Consider the following 20,092-nt stretch of genomic DNA (forward strand, 5'->3'; position numbering starts at 1 on the left):
CCTTTTTTTAATGTATTTTTTTAAGCTTAGATGAATGAAAGACTTCACTTTAATCTTTAGTTACTGTAGAAACAGTTTTCAATTCATGAGTTGTTGAAGTTTTCATTGAATTTTCTAAGACGTTGCTGAGCCTGGGCGCTCCCTGCGTTTTTTGTTCAAATTTGAAAATAAAGATGTTGTCTTAAGATTTAAAAAAAGAACAAAGTTTCAAATGAAATCAGTTAAGTTTGTGTTATTAAAATGATTTTCCCTTTTGCGGCGAATGAATATCTGTTCCAATTATCGGTATTCAACTTCCTCGGCTACTAATGATCGGTACCTGGAGAAAACCTCCAAAACACGAATCTGTTTTTTGCACCCATTCCTCGTGTCTTTGCGATTCTTGCTACGTGAATCTTGCTGACACTTTTGCAAAAAAAACAAATTTGGTATGTGCAATTTAAAAAGTGCAATCCAAACCGTTTGTGATTTTCCTCATTGGAGTTTGTATGCCCCCCATGTAAAGCGGCGCGTATGTGCCTCAAGTGTTCCTTCCTTGCCGTTTGCCGCTAGATGGTGTTTGTGTCTCTGGGAGCGCCTCGCCGCGAGCGCAAAGGCGAAGGCGTGCAGCTGCCGGCGTCGTGCCTGCCCCCCCCGCAGAAGGAGCACATCCCCATGCTGCTGCTGCTGCAGGAGCCTCACCTCACCACGCTCTTCGACCTGCTTGAGATGCTGGCCTGCTTCAAGGCGCCCAGCCCCGCCCACGACCGCCGCCACGACTCTCCGGAGGTCGGTCGCCACCGAGCATACTCGCTACTCTCAAATGGCGCTAATACTACGCACGACACCTCGAATTGATTTTTTTTTTTTTTTTTTTTTTTTTGGGCAAATAATGGTAGCACTAACTTGTTTTGATATCGGCTACCTTTAAATGTGCCTTAATTCCTAGTTTCATCTCTTAATGTCACACTGTTGCACTTTGAGATTAGGTTGATTGTTAAAGCGCATCAGGAATAACGCAGCTATGCGCTCGCGGCCGTAATGGCTTAAAGTTGTTCATTGTGTTGCGAGGCAGAAGCGGATTTTTACAAATGTCTTGATGGTGATTAAAATAATTATCGATGAAATTAGTAACGCTTTACTTGTGGACTAATCGATTATTTGTTCCAACAAAAAGCGTGGGGATTTCCTCCTTCAGACAAAAGCTCAGTTCAGGTCAGTCAGTATGTTCAAGTTTGATGAAAGAGTTCATTGAAAGTGAACAGAAAATGTCAATACATAGTCCACTGAATTATAGCAGGCTTTGAATTCACTTGAGCTCTTCAGGGCCATGGGATTTGAAATCAATACGTGAATTCATTTTGGAACGCCATTAGCCTGATGCTAATGTGTCAAAATGCTGAACTGCCACTGGTCAACGAGGCGTTTCTGGAAGATTGTGATTGATTGTGGCTTTGGGCAAGGCAAGTGGACTTTGGACGGCACACTTGATGTACAAAGACAACTCAAGCGCTGTAAAGACCACACGATACAGAATTACGATACAAGAACAAAAAATAGTAAGACGTTGAAATAAAATGGTCTAAACTCATTTCATTTAGGACCGTTTTGATGTGCTGAGTCCAAATATCGCATTGGTTTTTCCTCAATCTGCTCCCCTTTTGGAACTATGGCCACATGTAATTTATTTATTTATTTATTTTTTGGACATTACAGGTGTCAAACCCGGGCCCGAAGCCCAGATCCGGCTCGCCGCTTTATTTTATGCGATGCGCAAAAGCGAATCTTGCGCATCAACTTGTACGTCCTGCTCAGATCAATCAATAATCCATCAAAATATTCCTACCCTTTTTTTTTTACAGTGACCAGACCAACCATTATTGACCTCTGATTCTAAAAAGAGTTAGCCTTCAATATGTCTATTAATGACTATGATGAGATGAAGAAAACATTTAATTTCACCGTCATAACGGCCCTCTGAGGTTATAACCGCGTGGCCATTCAAATGTGCAAAATGGTCCGGGAGCCCTCGACAGAGCATGTGCAACTTTTTTTTTTTTTTTTCTTCTTCTTTTTTTTCTCCTCTTCTTCTCTCCCCGCCCCGTCTCCTTCTTCCCAACGTGTGATGCTTGTCCGCATTTGTGTGTGTTCGCACGCAGATGGCTCGCTGCGAGGAACTGCACCTGCACGCCGAGAACCTTTCTCGCCGCGTTTGGGAACTTCTCATGCTGCTGCCCACGTGTCCCAAGATGCTTCGGGCCTTCCAGAACATCTCGGACGACGGCACGGTGGGCAGGCGGCCGCTCGCCGTCGCTCCGCCCGCTCGGCACGCGTGCTGACCTTCCTTCCCTTTTGCAGGACGAAGGGCCGTGCTGGAAGGAGCTGCTGAGGATGAAAAGTGCCCACAAGCTGCTGTACGCGCTGGAGATCATCGAAGCGCTGGGGAAGCCCAACAGGCGCATCCACAGGGAGTCCACGGTCAGACCTCAGGCGGACGCACGCCGCCGCCGTCGCCGCCTCTTTTTGACCTTTCCGCCTCCATCTTGAAGCCGGTGTGCTTGACTTTGGGCGTCCGAAAAGGTCGCTCGACGAGGAGCGCCCGGTCCAGTTTTGCGCTCGCTATTCTTTCTTTTGCTTTCTCTCTCCTCTCTCACAGTTTTTTCTTTCTTGCTCTCCTTTTTTCGCTCGCTGGTTTCTTTCTCTCATTCTCTCCGCTATTGCTCCTTTCCTCTGTTCTTTCTCGCTGTTTCTTTTTTTTTCTTGATCTTTCTCCCTTTTTGATTTTTCTTCTCTCCTTGCTCTCGCTCCTTTCTGTTTTTCCTCACTCTTTTTTTTCTTGCTTTCTCTTTTTCCTTGCTCTTTTGGTATCACGTTTTCTTTCTCCCCGCTCTTTTATTTCTTTCTCGCTCTTATTTCCTTGCTCACTTTTCTGTTCACTCCCTTTTTTCTCTCGCTCTTTTTCTGCTTTCTTCATTACTTTTTCTCTTTCTCTTTTTGATCAATCTCCATTTTTACTTTGTTACGTTCATTCTCTCGCTCTTTTCCTGATTTTTTTTCTTTCTCACTCTTTCATTCTGTCCCTCACTTTCTTTTCCCCTTTATTTCTCTTGCTTTTTTCCCCCTCTCTCTCACTCATTGTAGCACTTTACTGTCTTTCTCTCACTGTTTCTTTCAAATTGCCCTTTTCCCTTTTCTTTCTTTTTGTAGCTTTTTCATTTTTCTTTCTTTTGTCTCTTTCGTTCTCACTCTATAACCCCCCACCCCCCCCACACACATTTTTAGGAATACCGCAATTGGTTGTCACCCACAAAGATCAATGTTTTTTTGGGATGGGTGGGGGGGCTGGGCTACTTGACGGTTGGGGCTGTCAACACCCTACTTTAACACCCGACCTTAACCTGTGTGTGCGATTAGGGCAGCTACAGCGACTTGTACCCCGACTCTGACGACTCTAGCGAGGACCAGATTGAGAACAGCAAAAACTCGTGGAGCTGCAAGGTAACAAAATACATTTAAAAAAAAACAAACACGCACGGCTGACAGGAAGTCCAGCTTGTCAAAAACACGGCCTTTCTCACCTTCTCCTTCTTCTGCCCATCTTCCTCCTTCTTTCTTCAAACATCTTCTTCCTCTTGCCCCCCCCCCCCTCCTACTCTTGCACGTCTTCTTGCATATTGCCAACCTCCCCCTATTCGCATCCCTACTTCCACTTTTTCTCTCCACGCTGCCCTTCTCTCTTCTTCCTCCTCCTCCTCTTTCTTTTCTCCACCGCTTTTTTTCTACCCGGCATCCTTCCAGTTTGTTTCATCTGGAGGGCTGCAGCTGCTCCTGGAGATCTTCAACTCCGCCATCCTGGAGCCCAAAGACCAAGAGTCCTGGACTGTGGTGAGCTGCGACCAGGAAGTCATGTGAAAAGAAAAAAAAAAAGCCCACCCCACCCCCCGAGTCCCAAGCGCACGATTGAACTATGTGCCCGCTGTGTCCAGTGGCTGCTGGACTGTCTGGCTTGCCTGCTGAAGCTCATCTGCCAGTTTGCCGTGGACCCGGCTGACCTGGACCTGGCCTACCACGACGTCTTCTCCTGGTCCGGCCTCGCCGACGGCCAACGCAAGCGGGCCTGGCCCGGGAAGTCGCGCAAGGCTGCCGTGGAGCACGGCAAAAGTCTACACATCCCCAGACTCACTGAGGTTGCTACATACAACACGCGCACACACATTCGTCCAACTGTCCATCCATCCATCCGTTATCCGAAGCGCATGTCCTCACGGCGCTCGAGCGAGCCTCTCCCAGCTGTCTTTGGGCAGTGGGCGGGGTACAATGCTCGCCGGCCAATCACAGGGCACACATAGACGAGCAACAATTCCCTCTCACAGGCACAAGTTAAAGTGTTCCATTAACCAACTACGCTCTCAAAAAAAAACCACTCTTATATGTGAGCATAAGTACATGCAAAAAAAAAATCCACAAAAATAGTCTCACCAACGACACGTACAAAAAACAGAAACGTATAAAAAAAAAAATAATAAAGTGAAAAGAAAAGCATACACACAGAACACATGCACACAGTCGTAAAAGCACACACCAAAACGTTCACCGGACATAAATGTACACAAGGCTCAAAAGTCATGCAAAACTACATTCAACTTGAGACAAACCACAAACAAAAGCACACTCACATAAAGCACACAAAACATGCAGTCACTCACTCTCAAAAAGACTTAAAACAGACAAAGGCACAAAGAATGCATGCACGCACGCACTAATAAAAACCATAGAACAGAAACTGTCCCTATTATAATACATATTTATGTACTGGATATTGTAACTACTTCCCCCTTACATTTTGAATGGATGAGGTTTCAACTGATTGTTTGGACATTGTTTCAGCCCCTCACTCAGTCTGTTCCACGGTGTCACAACTTTGTGCCAATTGTTCTTTTTTGTGGCTGTGTATTTTTGTATTCTAAAATTTTGACTTCCTTCTGATTGTTCTCCGTCTTTCTTGTTGCGCTCTCAGGTGTTCCTCGGCCTGGTCCAAGGAACCAACCTGATCGAACGGCTCATCAACGTGGCCTACACCTACGACAACCTGGCGCACAGGTGGGCAAACGCCGCCGCAGCTCTACCGAGCCACACCGGACCTGCGCGTTGCACTCCGGTCCTGCAGGTGGCAGCAATGCGTGTACAAACTGATGCATACGTACTAGCCCTCAGCTAACTTGGGTGCATTTACTTTCGCAAGAAATGTTGAGTAATCTTCTTTGTCCCTTTACAAAAAAAAAGGCAGAAATTGAAAAAAAATTGACAAAGCATGTACCAAAACGCAAACAAAAAACAGCATTGAGGAGGTATTAAAACAGCGAATTGAGTTGCAACAAGAAAAAGAATTTGTTACAATTCTCTATTTAAATGATCATTAATAGCATAGTTGGCAAAATTGCTGTAAAATTCTGTGAAAAAAAATATCACCAATAAAAAGCTTTTTTTTTTTTTTTTTTTTTTTTTTTTTAACCACCATCTGAACTTGAGTTTACTTAGCATGTCATTTGACAGTGTGTGCCCTTAAAGCTGCTGCTTCTGCTAAAATTTCAGGTTAGGGGCCACTGTGCTCCTCGTTTAAAAAAAAAAAAGAAAAAGAAAAAAGGTAGTCTGGAGCCTTGCACCGCCTTGCCTACAGATCTGATACGGATACTCATCCCAAGCCCTAAAATACTGAAGACGGTATAATGAGATCTCGTGGGCGTAAAAAAAATAAGTGACTATTTGAAAGTCCATGTCTATTTTTTCCCCAAATTCCACACGTCCACACCATAACTTTGCAAGGAGCCACAATGTTTACATTCGGTGACTCTACAATATGCAAATAGCCAACGACATGCCCATATTGCGCACATAAGTGGTGCAAATGCGGGCTAATGTAATGCTAATAACGTCTGACCATACGGGCTAAGTGCAGGAACCCAGCAACCCGGGACAAAAAAGGAAGTGTTATATCTGAGTGAAACTTAGGCTATTCAACAAAAGTTTGATTTTTGTTTTTTTAACAATATGTAATTCAAATAAAACACTTTTGCATCCAATTTGCCATACATAACGGCATCATCGCTCATTGGTATTGGCGGCTACTCAAATGTAGCTACTCGGCCTGACACAAATGGCGTCGGTCCGTCCCTATCCCCGAAAAAAGAAAGGAATGAAAGAAGATGGCATTGTCTTGTGTCTTGTTTTGCTTGCGCCAGATGATGACATTGATCTTTTTCAATCAATCATTGATTGATTGATTGATTGATTGATTGATTGATTGATCTTTTTGCTGTTCCACAGAGTTCTGAAGGCCCAGTCCAATCACCGCTCTCGGCATGAAGGTGAGCGTTGCTTGAATTTGCTGAATGAGTGTCGGTATGCTGCTAGGTACATGTTGGTTGGTGGTTCAATTAGGGATAGGCCGATATTTGACTTTTTGACCAATATCGGCATCCGCCTTTTTTACATCTCTGCTGGCCAATAATAAATCCATTTAAAACTGTGGAAATCAAAACAAGGATGTGTGAAAGATGAATATTTCTGTCATTTTGAAATGTTCATTTACGCCTATTTTGTGTTACCGAATTCATGCAAACAACAATATCAAAAAGTCTGAATACAGCTCATATACGGAAATAATGATAAAAACCTGATAACTAATGTCGACTCTCAGTTTAGTCACGAATGTTTTGAAATGCACCTCAATTACTTGCGCTGTAACATCATCACTACTGTATGTCAGTGGCTTTAAAAAAAACAAAACACGATACTACCATTTAGCGCGATAGCTTCTGGGAAAATGTATCGTCCGGCAGAATGTATGGGGACAGGCCTCGTGTTTGTCCATGTGCCTTCCCGCGGATATGATGGTGGACGCTGGCAGATGTTGGAAGGCGTTTATGGATGTGGTGCTAGCCGTTTGTCCATGTAGCGGTAGGTGTCGTCAGTGGTAGCGGCGGTCGGTACGGTAGCTGATGGCGAGCGTGTGCGTGTGTGCCCAGTGACCCACTACTCCATGTGGCTGCTGGTGAGCTGGGCCCACTGCTCGTCGTCCGTCAAGTCCAGCCTGGCCGACAGCGAGCGTCTGCACGACTGGCTCAGGAAACTCACCCTGCTGGTGCCCGAGGTGAGAGCGCCCCGTCGTCCCGCGTGCGTGCACCGAAGCTATACGCCGGCCACGGATGCCAAACCCCATTTGAAATCATGTCCTGATTTAGTTTCAAGGGATGGAAATGAAATGGTTGGGTTTTTTTTTCCAATCCGATTCATCGTTTAGTCAACAGATTCCTCCATTCCTTTTTCTTCCCCCCACACAATGTACCGGAGGCCTTAAGTGGAACGAAGTGATTTTACTTTGGATTGTGGAAAAGGTGTGGGCTTCTTCACTCCTTCTCCAACATGCACGATTAGGCTTATTGTCTGGTTTTATGTTCTGCTTTTCAAATTTTCTAACAGGCGAAAAGAAAAATGTGCTTTTGTCTTACGACTGTTGGATTTGCATGTTGAAAATAAAGAGTTGAAATGTTTGGGGGTTTTTTTTCAACTTTTCCCGCTTGCCATATATTCTACGCGAGTTACAAAATTCACTTTGAATTGCCAAAGTTTTCAGTGTTCAACATTTTCCATGACAAAATGATCAACCGAGCCGACGTCAGACTGTTTCCACTCCTTCACGACGTCCGAGGAAGTGTTTTTTTACAAACTCCCAATTTTCTGTGACAAAATTGCCAAATGAATGGATAGCTTTGAAAATGGACCCCTTAAGTTTTGTGGTGTTGTTTTTTTTCCCCCATCTCACATGATTGCACAGGATTTCAGTCCAGCGCCAGCTCCTAAGCATTCAGCCGCAATTCCTACGGCACTGTTTCCTCTGCGCTAATATTGTCTCTTTCTTTCAGGCGGCGGTGCGTCACGAGGCGTGCAACGGCCTCTACAAGCTCTCCCTTTCGGGCCTGGAGGGCGGCGAGTCCATCAACAGATCTTTCCTGCTGCTTGCCGCCTCCACGCTGCTCAAATTTCTGCCCGACGCACAAGCTGTCAAACCTCTCAGGGTAAAAACATTGAAACCAATCGGTGAATCGACAGTTATCAAAGAACGCCACACCTAGTCTGATAATAGATTCGTCGATGATTAGTGGTCTATTTGCAGCTCCGTGTGTGTAGTTGTTGACGTGTGTTGTTTACTTGCTGTACAAATGTACGCAGTCATATTGTCACCCTCGTAAAATAATGGCTCGTCTTTTTTATTCTTCTTTTTTCAGAAAACACACCAAAATTAACCAAATACTAGAATATCCTACACATTAAAAACAAACATTTTGGTGCCAAGAACCAAAACATGTTGGGTGTTTTGATGTCGCTGTGTCTGAAAATTAGGTGGTTGTTATTTATTTATTCATTTATTTTCAAATTGGCTCTAGTTTTTGAGAGATACCATACTTTTTTGGGGGCGGGGGGGGGAAAAAAAGCAAATGATGGCATTCTTTTTCTGCTCTTTTCAAGTATGTCCGTACAGCAGACCTGGCGAGCCGCGGCTCGGCTCTGCGGTCGGTTTCACGCGGCTCCTTTTCAAAAATGAGTTTGGCTGGGCCCAGCGTGCCTTCAACCCATTGGTTGTGCTTGTGGTCAGAGGTGGCCGGGGCAGAATGGTGCGGTGAAAGCTCCTTGCCATCGTCCAGGTCAGGACGGACCCATTTTGAAAAACTTGAAAAAGGACTGCCTCCCTCACAAAACCTCTTCAGTGTCCTTTCATTATTCGAGGAATAATGATGCTTTAATGGCATTTTGTGTCATGTTTGTAAATGTTACTGTACATTGTGGCTATTGCACTGAAGCATGATTTCAAGAAAATCGCTAATTAAATCGCAGTATCAGTCAGAAAAATGGCAATACAATTTTTTCCTCAAATCGTTGAGCCCAAAATGTATGAAGCGCTCGCATCAACTTGCTTGGAGCATTTCACAGACTACAAACGGTAGACAACGAACGGTGGTTTGTCAAAAGAGTGTTGGGGAGAGAGGGCACGCGACGGAGCGGTTTCTCTACGCTAATGTGTATTCTGGGGCTCTTTGCAGTTAACACCGTCCAAATTGTGGCTCGGTTGGCCACCCCTGCCGTACAGTTTTCTCTCCCTTTTGATACGTTATTGTGAAAGACGGCAGTTATCGCACAGAGCCTCTGAGATGCAAATCGGTGAAGATGCAGAATATAAGGTCGTATTGGCAAAAGCGGGTGACGTCAAAGCGCTGTAGTAAGCGTCAGTACGTACATTGCATAAACTGGCAATTGAGACGGTTGATTTTCAAATCGATCTCAAAAAGTAGAGCCAATTCAAAGAAAGTAGTGGCAACCCAAAATGACCCAGGAACCGTTCCGCCGTCTCTGCCGCTTGTTTGGCCCGTGTCGTTGACTGATTGCAATAACGGCGCATCATCTGTTTGGCTGAGAACGTGGCCCCGTTTTCAGTCGCAGCGGCGGACGGCATCCGGCTTCGACGAGATGCGGCTTAGGATGCGGAATCGGGTCTAATGTGCCTTTGGTGTTCAGATGGAGGACTACGAGGAGGAGCCGCCCCTCAGAAGCGGTTGCAAAGAATACTTTTGGCTGCTGTGCAAGCTCATCGACAACATCCACGTCAAAGACGCCACTCAGGTGGGACAATATTAAAGCGGAAGTCGACCCAAAAATGTTGCGCGGAACTACATGTTGCATGCAGCCCCACGAGTCGGCTCACCTGATTTCTGAAGCTGAGCCATGATCGGTCGTTATCCGAGCCCTGAGAAACTGTGCTGGCCGCCCCCTGAGATGGCAGGATTTTGCTGTTCAACTCATTTTCCACAAACGCAATATTCATCACAATACCTTGTTTCGTCTAGTGAAGGCGCACAGAACATTTGGAAAAGAATGTTTTGTCTTTTTGTCACAAAAATCCATCCATCCATCCATTATCCAAACCACTTATTGTCCCAAAACTCATTTTTGTGCCCTGCCAGCTCGGCAGTCAAGCCAGCCGCAACAACACTTGTATGACGCTAACATGCGGGCAGAAGGCCACCTTGAAAGTAAACCTTAGCTTACTCAAGAATACGTGGAACTCAATCCCTTGGTGCGCTTTTATTTTGTAGTTGATCCCGGCGTCGCGTGGTGGTGCGCTGGCTGTCTTGACTCGTCTTCCCGACTGTAGGTGGAGCTCCTTTTTTCTTGTGGTCACAAACTGCTGCCATCAACGCAACGTCATTCTGGAATCACCATCCATCGCCAAATCAAGGACGCTAAAAAAACTTGAATCGACGCTGACGTTGACATACGGTGCCTTTTGCTAGGGTTAGCGTCTAATGGCTAGCAGCTAGCCGCTAAGCGAGTGCCCCCCATCAGCTGGCAAGAGCTCTCGGACCACCTTTTTTTTTTCCCTTCTTCTTCTTATCAATAAACAGACCTGGGCTAATCTCACGGAGCCATGAGCGTTTGTGCACATAGCAAGTGCAGAAAGTAGTTGCAAGACGTCTAGCAAAGCCCATTTCCCACCCAACCCCCAAACAAAACAACAACAAAAAACGTTGCTTAAGAACGATATATTCTTTTGCACAGTAAAATGAGCTGCTGCTGGCTAGCGTTGTTGGTGTGTTTGAACTCACGTCAGGTTTCTCCCTCTCTGTCGCTGGCGGGCTCGGTGCAGACCACCCTACTGGACCTGGACGCCCTGGCGCGACACCTGGCAGACTGCATACGAAGGTGGGCACACGTGCGCACGCTCATTGCGTCCTAAATTGTCTTTTACGCTACTGCCGCACCAGTCCGCAGTAACAACGAAGCCGTCAATCGACTGTATGTGTGTATTTATAGATTTTGATATACACATCTGCTCTTACTTTGGAAAGCAATCATGGACTTTTTTTAATCCAACTCATTGCTCAATTGAATCGGAAATCAACGGATTAGACTATCAATAAAATAATGGTGTAGTAACAGCCCTAATCATTAGTCTGTGTTGAAAAATGATCACTGCGAAAAGTGGTGATAGTGGAAAAATTCCACCATATAAAAGTTGATCTTTTTGGAGTTGGGCGGAATCCTTGTCTGTCCAAGACATTCTCTTATCTTATCTTTAATTGTTCTTGGTAAGTCACCTTGTCTCATCGCAAGTGCATTTATTTTTTAGAACAGACCCATAGGCTACTCAGTTGTTCTTGAGGCTAACTAGTACCAGCTGGCGCCACATGTTTTGTTTTGTTTTGTTTTTGTTTTGGCAAAAAGGCCTTCTAAATGAGTGCAGTTGCTCTCACTCGTCTCCCTCCCGCCTGCGTGCATAACTGCTCACCCCTCCCCTCTCTGCTCGTTGGAGAAGGAGAAGACATGTAAGCTGTGCTTAAGGACGAGCAGTTATGTCTTCGTTTAAATCGTTTCATTTCATACTTGTTTTCTGTTATATGTTCAAAAAACAAAAAAGGCAAAGAAGCGGCTCACTCAATTATTTGTGCCAATCGTCTTGTGCCCTGCTCGCAAGTTGCCTCAAACAAGAAAAGATGGCATTACCGGCGCCGGCCAGTCTCCTCCTTTGTCCGTTTGTTTCCTTGCAACTCGCCGAGACGACTCTTGACACTGCTAGCTTAGCGTCATCCTACGTAATGATGTCATGAGCAGCGATGACGTCCCGAGTAGCGCAGCGCAGCGCAGCGCAGCGCGAGATGAGAGGAAGCCAGTGGGCGTCAGGCTTTGCTTGTCGCACGCAGCCGCGAGATGCTGGACCGGCAGGACGGCAGCATCGAGGACGACGGCCTGACGGGTCTGCTGCGGCTGGCCACCAGCGTCCTCAAGCACAAGCCCCCGTTCAAGTTCTCGCGCGAGGGCCAGGACTTCCTGCGCGACGTACACAACCTCCTCTTCCTGCTGCCCAGCCTGGCCGACCGCGCGCAGCCCAAGTGCAAGTCGCACGCCGCCCGCGCCGCCGCCTACGACCTGCTGGTGGAGACGGTCAAGGGCTCGGCCGACAACTACCGCCTGCTGCACAACTGGGTCATGTCGCAGCACATGCAGGGTGAGACTGCAAATTCGGGCACAATCAAATAGAAACCTTTGGGGGGGGTGACTCCTAAAACTGTCATTTAAATAAAAAAATCACCAATATCAGGGAATCAATCAGACTTTGATCCCCAAAAATCTGATTTGAGTTCACAAAAGCCTGATTAGATTTTCTTTTTCTCCCCAAAAAGTTTTCCCCACAAAGTATGATTAACAATTTTATTCACTTTTTGTCACACAATTACACGTTAGAATCCATTTCTGCTTTTGCGAATCTTATTTTCAATTTTCTCACATTTTTGGGTTTTTCCTTCCCACAAAAAAATCACACTGACTTTGAATTGACTTTTTTTTTTTCTCCATAACAATTTAATTGATTGTCATTTTTCTTTCGGATTTATTTTTCCCCTACGTTTTTTTTTCCAATTCATGGGTTTGCTTGGTTGCACAAAAATTCAATTTATGATTTATTTATTTTTTTCTAATCTGCACAATCTGTCTGAATTGATTTTTGTAAAATACAATTTTTGCTGAAAACCTCCAATTATAATGGACTATATTTTCTCCCCTGAAAATATTTGTTTTCACTTTTTTTTTTGTTTTTTTTTTCTTGAAAGAAATTTCAACAAATGCCTAACTGTCCCCCCACTCCCTGACAAAAAAACATTTGCCGCCGGCCGACAGCCTCTCACGCTCCGTACAAGTGGGACTACTGGCCTCACGACGACGTGCGCGCCGAGTGCCGCTTTGTGGGCCTCACCAACCTGGGCGCTACCTGCTATCTGGCGTCCACCATCCAGCAGCTTTACATGATCCCCGAGGCGCGCCAGGCCATCTTCACCGCCAAGGTGGGCCCCCTCCTCTTCCTCCTCCTCACCGCGAGGAGTCGAAGTGGCGAGCGGAGTGCTGAGTTGCCGCCTCTTGCTGTTTGTGCGCGCAGTACGCCGAGGACATCAAACATAAGACGACGCTGCTGGAGCTCCAGAAGATGTTCACTTACCTGATGGTGAGCTTGGAAGGCGGCAAAGGAAAACGGCAGGAGCCCGGGCCCCAATGACCTTTTGTTTTGCTTTTTTGGGAGGCCCATTCCAAGATTGATGAATTGGCTGAGTATCTCGAACAATATCAAATCATTTCTCTTTGGTTCGCTGAACTTAAATCCATTCTATTTGTTTACATTAGGGCCGCTCCATTTTGAAAGAAATATCTATCGCGATTATTTTGGTGATAATTGAAATCGTTCATTATTCATTTATTTCTGGGTACAAAACAAGAAAATGTTCAAACGTAAAACAAGACAAATGTAAGTTCCTAAATGAGTTATGACGTTTTAAAAAAAGAAAAGGTGCAACTGTATAAATTCAAGCGGGATTTCCTTGTGTAAACTCACAGTGCGTGGGATATAAATGAATATTGATAAGCGTTTTTTCACAATGATGACAATTTTGTCATTGTGGAGCGCAACAATCGGAATTGAGTTTTGATAAATTGCACAGCCCTAATGTCGATCATGTTGGCATTTGAGTTCTTTCAAAGGCCTAATATGCTCGGCCGTCCGATGAATGGTTTCAACTCTGGTAGGAACGCCGCCAATGGCCAAGAATCTTGCGGATGCGACGAGGGAGCGTGTGGGGATGTGACCTTAACCATATAAAAATTGCCACCACATGGCAGTCGTCATGTTCCGTCTCCGTTCAAGAAAATATATCAAAAACGGAACCAAAAAACCCTGACTTTTGTCCCGCTTGAGCCGAACGCAGCATTGCGAGCGCCGCTGAGCTAGTAGTAGTTTTTGAGCCGTTTTTTTGGGCGCGTGCGTGCAGGAGAGCGAGAGGAAAGCTTACAACCCGCGGCCCTTCTGCAAGACGTACACCATGGACAAGCAGCCGCTCAACACGGGAGAGCAGAAGGACATGACCGAGTTCTTCACCGACCTCATCACCAAGATCGAGGAGATGTCGCACGAGCTGGTGACGATCTTCCGCCGCCGCTGCCGCCGCCGCCGCCGCCGCGCACGCTTTCTCCCTTGCACTCTACTCTTGCTACACCTCCCTCCTTTCTCCTCACAATCTTTCCTTGATGCGCCATCTTGTCTTCATCCTCCTCCATCTTTCTCCTTTGATTTCTCCTCCTTCCTCCCCTTCCTTGTTGCTCTTTGTCTTCTTCCACCTCTTCATAGTAGGGATGTTCCAATCAGGTCCAGCATTGACGACAGCTTGGCCGTCATCCTCCCGAATATTCCGATCACGTCATTTTTCACGAAAATCGATTGATCGCGATCGGTGCCTGATCGATCGGCGCATCCCTACTTCGTAGTCCTTTCTCCTTCTTGGTCTCGTTTTCCTCCTCTCTTCCTTTTTTTTTTCCCCGCTCCTTCCGCTCATGCACCTCTTGATCCTCCTCTGCCATCCTTGCGGTCGTCCTCCACTCCTTATTCTGTTTCCTACTCCTCTTCCCCATCCGCCACCGCTTTTCCCTTTTCTCCTCAATCATCCATTTCTTCCTCCTCCATTTTTCTTGTCTGCGTCTCCCGCTCGTTTTGGCCCCCCCTCTTTTCCGCCATGTCGTCGTCCTCCTCTTTCTGCTCCTCGGCTCGCCGCCTTTCTTTCAACTTGTTCCTCAGCCTTCCTCCTTGCCCCTGCCTCCCCCTCTTTGCCCTTTGCCTCCCGCTCGTCATTCCGGTCCGACGTTTGCCTGCGCCTGTTTTCGCAGAAGAACACGGTGAAGACCCTGTTTGGAGGCGTCATCACCAACAACGTGGTTTCCCTGGTCAGTGGGACGCCGTCGGCGCAGCGCGCAAATAGTTCCTCGTCCGCGCGCGCATTTGGCCCCGAGCGTCACCCCGTCGCCGTTTTGCGCTCCCGCAGGACTGCGACCACGTGAGTCAGACGGCCGAGGAGTTCTACACGGTCAGGTGTCAGGTGGCCGACATGAAGAACATCTATGTGAGCGCGTCCGCCGCCCGTCCACGCAAACGCGCGTGGCGCTTGCTAATGTTGCTTGCCGATGTTGCGTCTTAGGAGTCTCTGGACGAGGTGACCATCAAGGACACGCTGGAGGGCGACAACATGTACACGTGCTCGCACTGCGGGAAGAAGGTCCGCGCGGAGAAAAGGTCAGCGCGCTCGCTTTCAACCAGACAGCAGCCACTGTTTTCACCCCTTAGAACGGCTCCCGGGCGTGTGACCGAAGACGTGGCGTGCATGCGGCTGCATCCACTTCTTCTGTCCCGGCTGTTCGCCAAGGGGTGCCGCGGGGCTCGCTCCTGGGACCCATTATGTTGTCCCTTGGCATCAACGGTCTTGTGTTGAATGCATTTGAGTGCTATTACGCAGATTATTTACAGTAGTACCGCTCACGCCAGAGAGAGACGGGCATTTGACTCAGGTTTGCCGGGCCGTGGCCCGGGTGCCCGCCCGTCCGTCATCAGTCGGTGCATCTTTTTTTTTCCGAGCCGAACCAAACCGTCATCATCGGCCGGTCAGTCCGTCGTGTTATTTTAACCGCCCTCCCGTCGGTCAACATCCAAGGTCCGTCGATCTGGAAAAGAAAGAAAGGTGCAACAGATGAAAAATCCATCCATCCGTCCGTCCGTCCGTGGTCTGAAGCGATTTGCTGAAAATGCTCAATTGAGTGCACTCGCACTACTACGTACGTCATAAGGTGTCGTCTCGCTGCTCAAACAGCTTTACGGTCGCACGCGTTTGACATTTATTTGCCGATCTATTGAACCCTCCCTAAGTGGGAGCCCGCCGCCGCCTCTTGGAACCGGTCAAAGTTTTACTTGAAACGTCTGCTTAACCGAAGCGGAATCTCGTGTCACATGGTTGCCAACGCTGGTGGGTGAAGGGTGCTTCCGAGCCCTCGTGACAGCTGAAAGAAACGAGCCGGTAAAATCGGACAATGTTTTGTCTCGGTCTTTTAGCAAACAACTTTGGGTGCACTGCTGTCACCTTCCGAAATGAAGTGTGTGTGTGGGGGGGGGGGGGTCAAAGTACCATTTGACAACCTCCTAACCCTACTCTTCCCAAAACTAAAAATAGAAAGGTGAAACTTAATCAATCGGTCGGTCAGACGGAATGCCCACCTCTGCTGTTCGCCCTCACTCATTCAGACGCTTGAGTTCTTCCCAAGCGTATGTTCGAGAAGACTGAAATGTTAGCAGGAGATGTGTGATATTTGTGTGTTGAACCTGTTCGACGTACTTGGGCAGAGCGAGGGAGCAGCTGCTACTTTTGGAAGTGACGGCCATGGTTTTTTTGGAGGGTTCCGTAAACGGGCCGCATTGTGACATGGACACTTGAGAAATTGTGAGTGTGTGTGTGTGTGTGTGTGTGCGCGTGCGCGGGCAGGGCTTGTTTCAAGAAGCTTCCGGGCATCCTGAGCTTCAACACCATGCGCTACACCTTCAACATGGTCACCATGATGAAGGAGAAAGTCAACACGCACTTCTCCTTCCCGCTGCGCCTCGACATGACGCCCTACACCGAGCGCTTCCTCATGGCCAAAGGGGAGCGCAAAGAGGGTGCGTGTGTGCCTTTGAGCTCCTATTTGGGGGGTGCGGGTTTGCCTGATTTTTGTATGCCTGTGTCCATGTGTTTTTCAATCAGCGCGTGCGTACATGTTTTGTATTGCGGTCAAGTGTGTGTTTTGTGGCCCTTTTCTCTCCAGTTCAATTTGTGTTTCTTTTCCCGCTTTTGACGCGTTTGTTTTGCGGCGCCGCGTAAGGCGAGTCCGAGAGTTCCGAGTACGACCTGATCGGCGTGACGGTGCACACGGGCACGGCGGACGGCGGCCATTACTACAGCTTCATACGAGACATCGTCAACCCTCACGCGTACAAGAACAACAAGTGGTGAGGATGGCGCGCGCCCGGCTAAGCCGGCGGCGGCGGCGGCGGCGGCCTTTGAAAATGGCGTCTGCGCAGGTATTTGTTCAACGACGCCGAGGTGAAGCCCTTCGACTCTGCGCAGCTGGCGTCCGAGTGCTTCGGCGGAGAGATGACGGTAAGAGCCACGACGCGCGCGGGCGCCGCCTCGGGCGCTAACGAAGGTTCTCCCGAAACAAATGCCAGCTAACTGGATGATGTCAAAGAAAAGTCCAAACGAAACAAAAACTATGATGCAAAGCAATTTGATTTGGACGTGCAAGCGACGGAGAATTCTGAGGCGGGCGCCGCAGGATTGAAGGAGGAAGTGTGACCAAAACAGGTTTTTTTCCCCTCATTGTGGAAGTTTTCAAAACGGATGTGTCGCTTTAGCGCTCGTACGTCGATTGGAAGCATTTGTTCGAATCATCCGATTGGTTTTCCCGAGTCATTAACGTGATCGATTGAAAATGTGAACACTTTAAAACCGTTGGCTGCAGGGGTGCGCATCCCTCCGCTAAAGACGATTCGATTCGGTTGTCGATATGTTTGCTGCCAAACGATTCATGGACGGTTGCATTTGAAGGTGAGATCACGATTGGTATGGCTCACTTGGATAGTGTCTGCTGCGACCACTCCTTGCTTGTTACTTGACGCCCATTTGTACGGAAGAGGATTCGGGCCAGTGGGGGAAAGAAAATAGGTTGGCAAGATTCTCACTTTTATCTCATCATGCTGACTTTAAAGTGAGAATTCTCACTTGAAAGTCATAATTCTGAAATAAAAGTGAGACTCTTACCAACCTTATTTTGCCCCCCCCCCACTGGGCCTAATCCTCTTCCGTACATTTGAATGAATTTGTCAGTACAATTCCTTGTAAGATATCTCTCCCTCCGATAAAAGAGCATTCCATGCGCATTTCACATTTCAACGTGTGGCGCTTCCACTCGCTTCGATCCGACGCACCTTTTAAATCCCCCCAGAACGGTTTTCCGCTTCAGAGGGTTTTTTGTTGCAGCCTTATTAGTTTGCCGTTTTTTCTGCAATTGCCCGTCTTTTTGTCTTGCAGACCAAAACGTACGACTCTGTCACGGACAAGTTCATGGACTTTTCCTTCGAGAAGGTGAGGAGCGGCCCTTGTGCGAGCGTGCGTGCGCGCGCGGCTGTGCGAACGTGAAGGTGACGCGCCGCTGCGCGTGTGTGTGTGTGTGTGTGTGTCAGACGCACAGCGCCTACATGTTGTTCTACAAGCGCGTGGAGCTTCAGGAGGACAACGCCAAGGAGTTCACCTTTGACGTTTCTCCGGACCTGCTGGAGGTACCACTCTCGTGCGCTCTCTCCGACTGGATCCAGACTTGTTTGCGGAGCTTAAGTTGGGCCTGGTACGCGGGAGGATTTTCCAAGACGGGCCCACACGCCCGCACCAAAAGCAAAGCGGGCTTCTCACAATTTTGTGTGTTGTTTACGCCGATACTCTCAACACAGCGCGCCAAACACACAAAGAATCTGACCCACCGTTGGTGCTAATTTTGTGAAGCAAAACGCGACGGGAATATTTTAGTCGCGGTGCACATTTTTCACCGGACGAAAACAACACGAGATGAGACTAAAAGCTGCGTTAATCCAGTAAGAGCGCATAGCCGCGTTTCTACCACCGGGAGCGCCGTTGCGTCTTTCTGCCTTTAACCCATGCAGGTCTAAAGCGCCTGGCTCAACAGCTCCCCGAAACCGTCGGTCGCCTTTGGAATTACCCTTGAAAACCTGAAGTTTTTCCCAGAAATTCAACACTTACAAAATAATGCCCCTGTAGCAGACAGAAACAAAATTCCAAAAGAATTAGAGAGCTTAGGCATGTGCCTTTCACACATTTCGTTCAGCGGCGCTGGCAAAGCGTTTGCCGACAGATTTTTTCAACTCGCGTAGCATTTCCTTGTGTGAGTGCGTCAGATACACAATAAATGCATGTGAATAATCGTGTTTTACAACCATGCCAATTTTGCCATCGTGTAGTGTAACAATGGACATAGAATTTGGATGACTTGCACAATTTGTTCAATTGTGGGCGGCGCCGCTACTTTTTTCGTGGATGTTAACGCGCGTGTCTCTCTCGAAGTGGATCTGGCACGACAACATGCAGTTCCTGCAGGACAAGAACATATTTGAGCACACCTACTTCGGGTCAGTGTGGGCAGCAGCAGCAGCAGCCGCCGCCTAGCGCTATGGCCGCCGCCGATGATGACGCTGACGCTGTGCGTTTGCTCTGTCTTTGTCCGTGTGGCGCCGCAGCTTCATGTGGCACCTGTGCAGCAGCATCCCCAGCACGCTGCCCGACCCCAAAGCCATCTCCCTCATGACGGCAAAGGTACAAGTCGGGCGCCGGTCGTGCGGGGGTCGCGCTCGGCGCTGACGCCGGCCTCTCTTTGCTTTCTCTTTTCAGCTCAGTACCTCATTCGTCCTGGAGACTTTCATCCATTCAAAGGAAAAGGTCATTGAGCGCTTGCTACACGTAGCGCCTCAAGCGTATGGGAAGCGTGAGCGCAATTCAAATTGGGGCTTTCGACGCAAGTCGTCGTCGTCGTCGTCGATCCGGGAATGATTCCGTCGCTTGGCTGGCTTTGCCCCACGTGATCAAATGTTCTTCTGACAGTTGCTCCCAGTCGCTGTGGATTGGTTTTCTTTCCAAATCCAAGCAAAATTGTCTTGCGCGTTCAGGATCCGCAATGCTTCATTGCTTCAAATGTAGCGTTACTCAAATCGAGGGGACGCCGCCGTTGAAAATAGCCGAGTGATTCCAAAGCAAACGCGCAAACAAACGGACGCGCAGATTTGGGCCGGATGACTCCCGAAAAAGAATCCCGTTGAGATTTGCTCTCTTTCGCCTCATTGCTGTGAATGCGATTTGAACATTTTCGGCAACGTCCTCTTCCAATGTACTTTTCATGATCAAACGAGCCATGGATGAATGAATCGGTCACACAATGTCAGACTTGTTATCCCCAAATGTTTAAGCTGACGCTTTCTCTGCAAGTTTTTATTTTCAAAACGGGGCCGGCGCCCATTCAACGTTTCTGCAAATGCGGCACTATTCGCTCAAGTGCTGAAAAACAAAATGACATCGTCCGTTCCTATAAAAAAGCGGGAACTTTGGAGATTCGCTTCCATTTTTGAAAGCGTTAAAAGAAAAACAACTCCGTTTTATTTACA

At 47.7% G+C, this 20,092-nt stretch overlaps 1 protein-coding gene across 6 annotated transcripts in view; it reads left to right on the forward strand.

The window, feature by feature from the left end:
• The window catches only part of usp34 (ubiquitin specific peptidase 34), a 66,679-nt gene that overhangs the window by 31,907 nt on the left and 14,680 nt on the right, over window positions 1-20,092 (forward strand). For 4 of the 6 annotated variants that reach the window (XM_086032618.1, XM_086032620.1, XM_086032619.1 and 1 more), the window contains exons 29-55: window positions 553-768; window positions 2,139-2,267; window positions 2,338-2,457; window positions 3,394-3,477; window positions 3,778-3,864; window positions 3,966-4,166; window positions 4,997-5,079; window positions 6,304-6,344; window positions 7,005-7,129; window positions 7,902-8,054; window positions 9,550-9,654; window positions 10,643-10,734; window positions 11,733-12,037; window positions 12,706-12,869; window positions 12,962-13,027; window positions 13,845-13,991; window positions 14,734-14,790; window positions 14,889-14,966; window positions 15,042-15,136; window positions 16,374-16,546; window positions 16,750-16,876; window positions 16,949-17,027; window positions 17,958-18,011; window positions 18,110-18,205; window positions 19,002-19,066; window positions 19,175-19,250; window positions 19,326-19,373. In XM_086032618.1, the coding sequence (XP_085888744.1) occupies window positions 553-768; window positions 2,139-2,267; window positions 2,338-2,457; window positions 3,394-3,477; window positions 3,778-3,864; window positions 3,966-4,166; window positions 4,997-5,079; window positions 6,304-6,344; window positions 7,005-7,129; window positions 7,902-8,054; window positions 9,550-9,654; window positions 10,643-10,734; window positions 11,733-12,037; window positions 12,706-12,869; window positions 12,962-13,027; window positions 13,845-13,991; window positions 14,734-14,790; window positions 14,889-14,966; window positions 15,042-15,136; window positions 16,374-16,546; window positions 16,750-16,876; window positions 16,949-17,027; window positions 17,958-18,011; window positions 18,110-18,205; window positions 19,002-19,066; window positions 19,175-19,250; window positions 19,326-19,373 (3,066 nt within the window). The remainder of the gene's footprint in view (window positions 1-552; window positions 769-2,138; window positions 2,268-2,337; window positions 2,458-3,393; window positions 3,478-3,777; window positions 3,865-3,965; window positions 4,167-4,996; window positions 5,080-6,303; window positions 6,345-7,004; window positions 7,130-7,901; window positions 8,055-9,549; window positions 9,655-10,642; window positions 10,735-11,732; window positions 12,038-12,705; window positions 12,870-12,961; window positions 13,028-13,844; window positions 13,992-14,733; window positions 14,791-14,888; window positions 14,967-15,041; window positions 15,137-16,373; window positions 16,547-16,749; window positions 16,877-16,948; window positions 17,028-17,957; window positions 18,012-18,109; window positions 18,206-19,001; window positions 19,067-19,174; window positions 19,251-19,325; window positions 19,374-20,092) is intronic. The other 2 variants (XM_086032621.1, XM_086032624.1) reach the window with 1 other exon arrangement.

Source organism: Filicampus tigris, chromosome 6, assembly GCF_054856515.1.
Source record: "Filicampus tigris isolate MCC_2025a chromosome 6, RoL_Ftig_1.0, whole genome shotgun sequence".
Lineage (NCBI taxonomy): Eukaryota > Metazoa > Chordata > Actinopteri > Syngnathiformes > Syngnathidae > Filicampus > Filicampus tigris.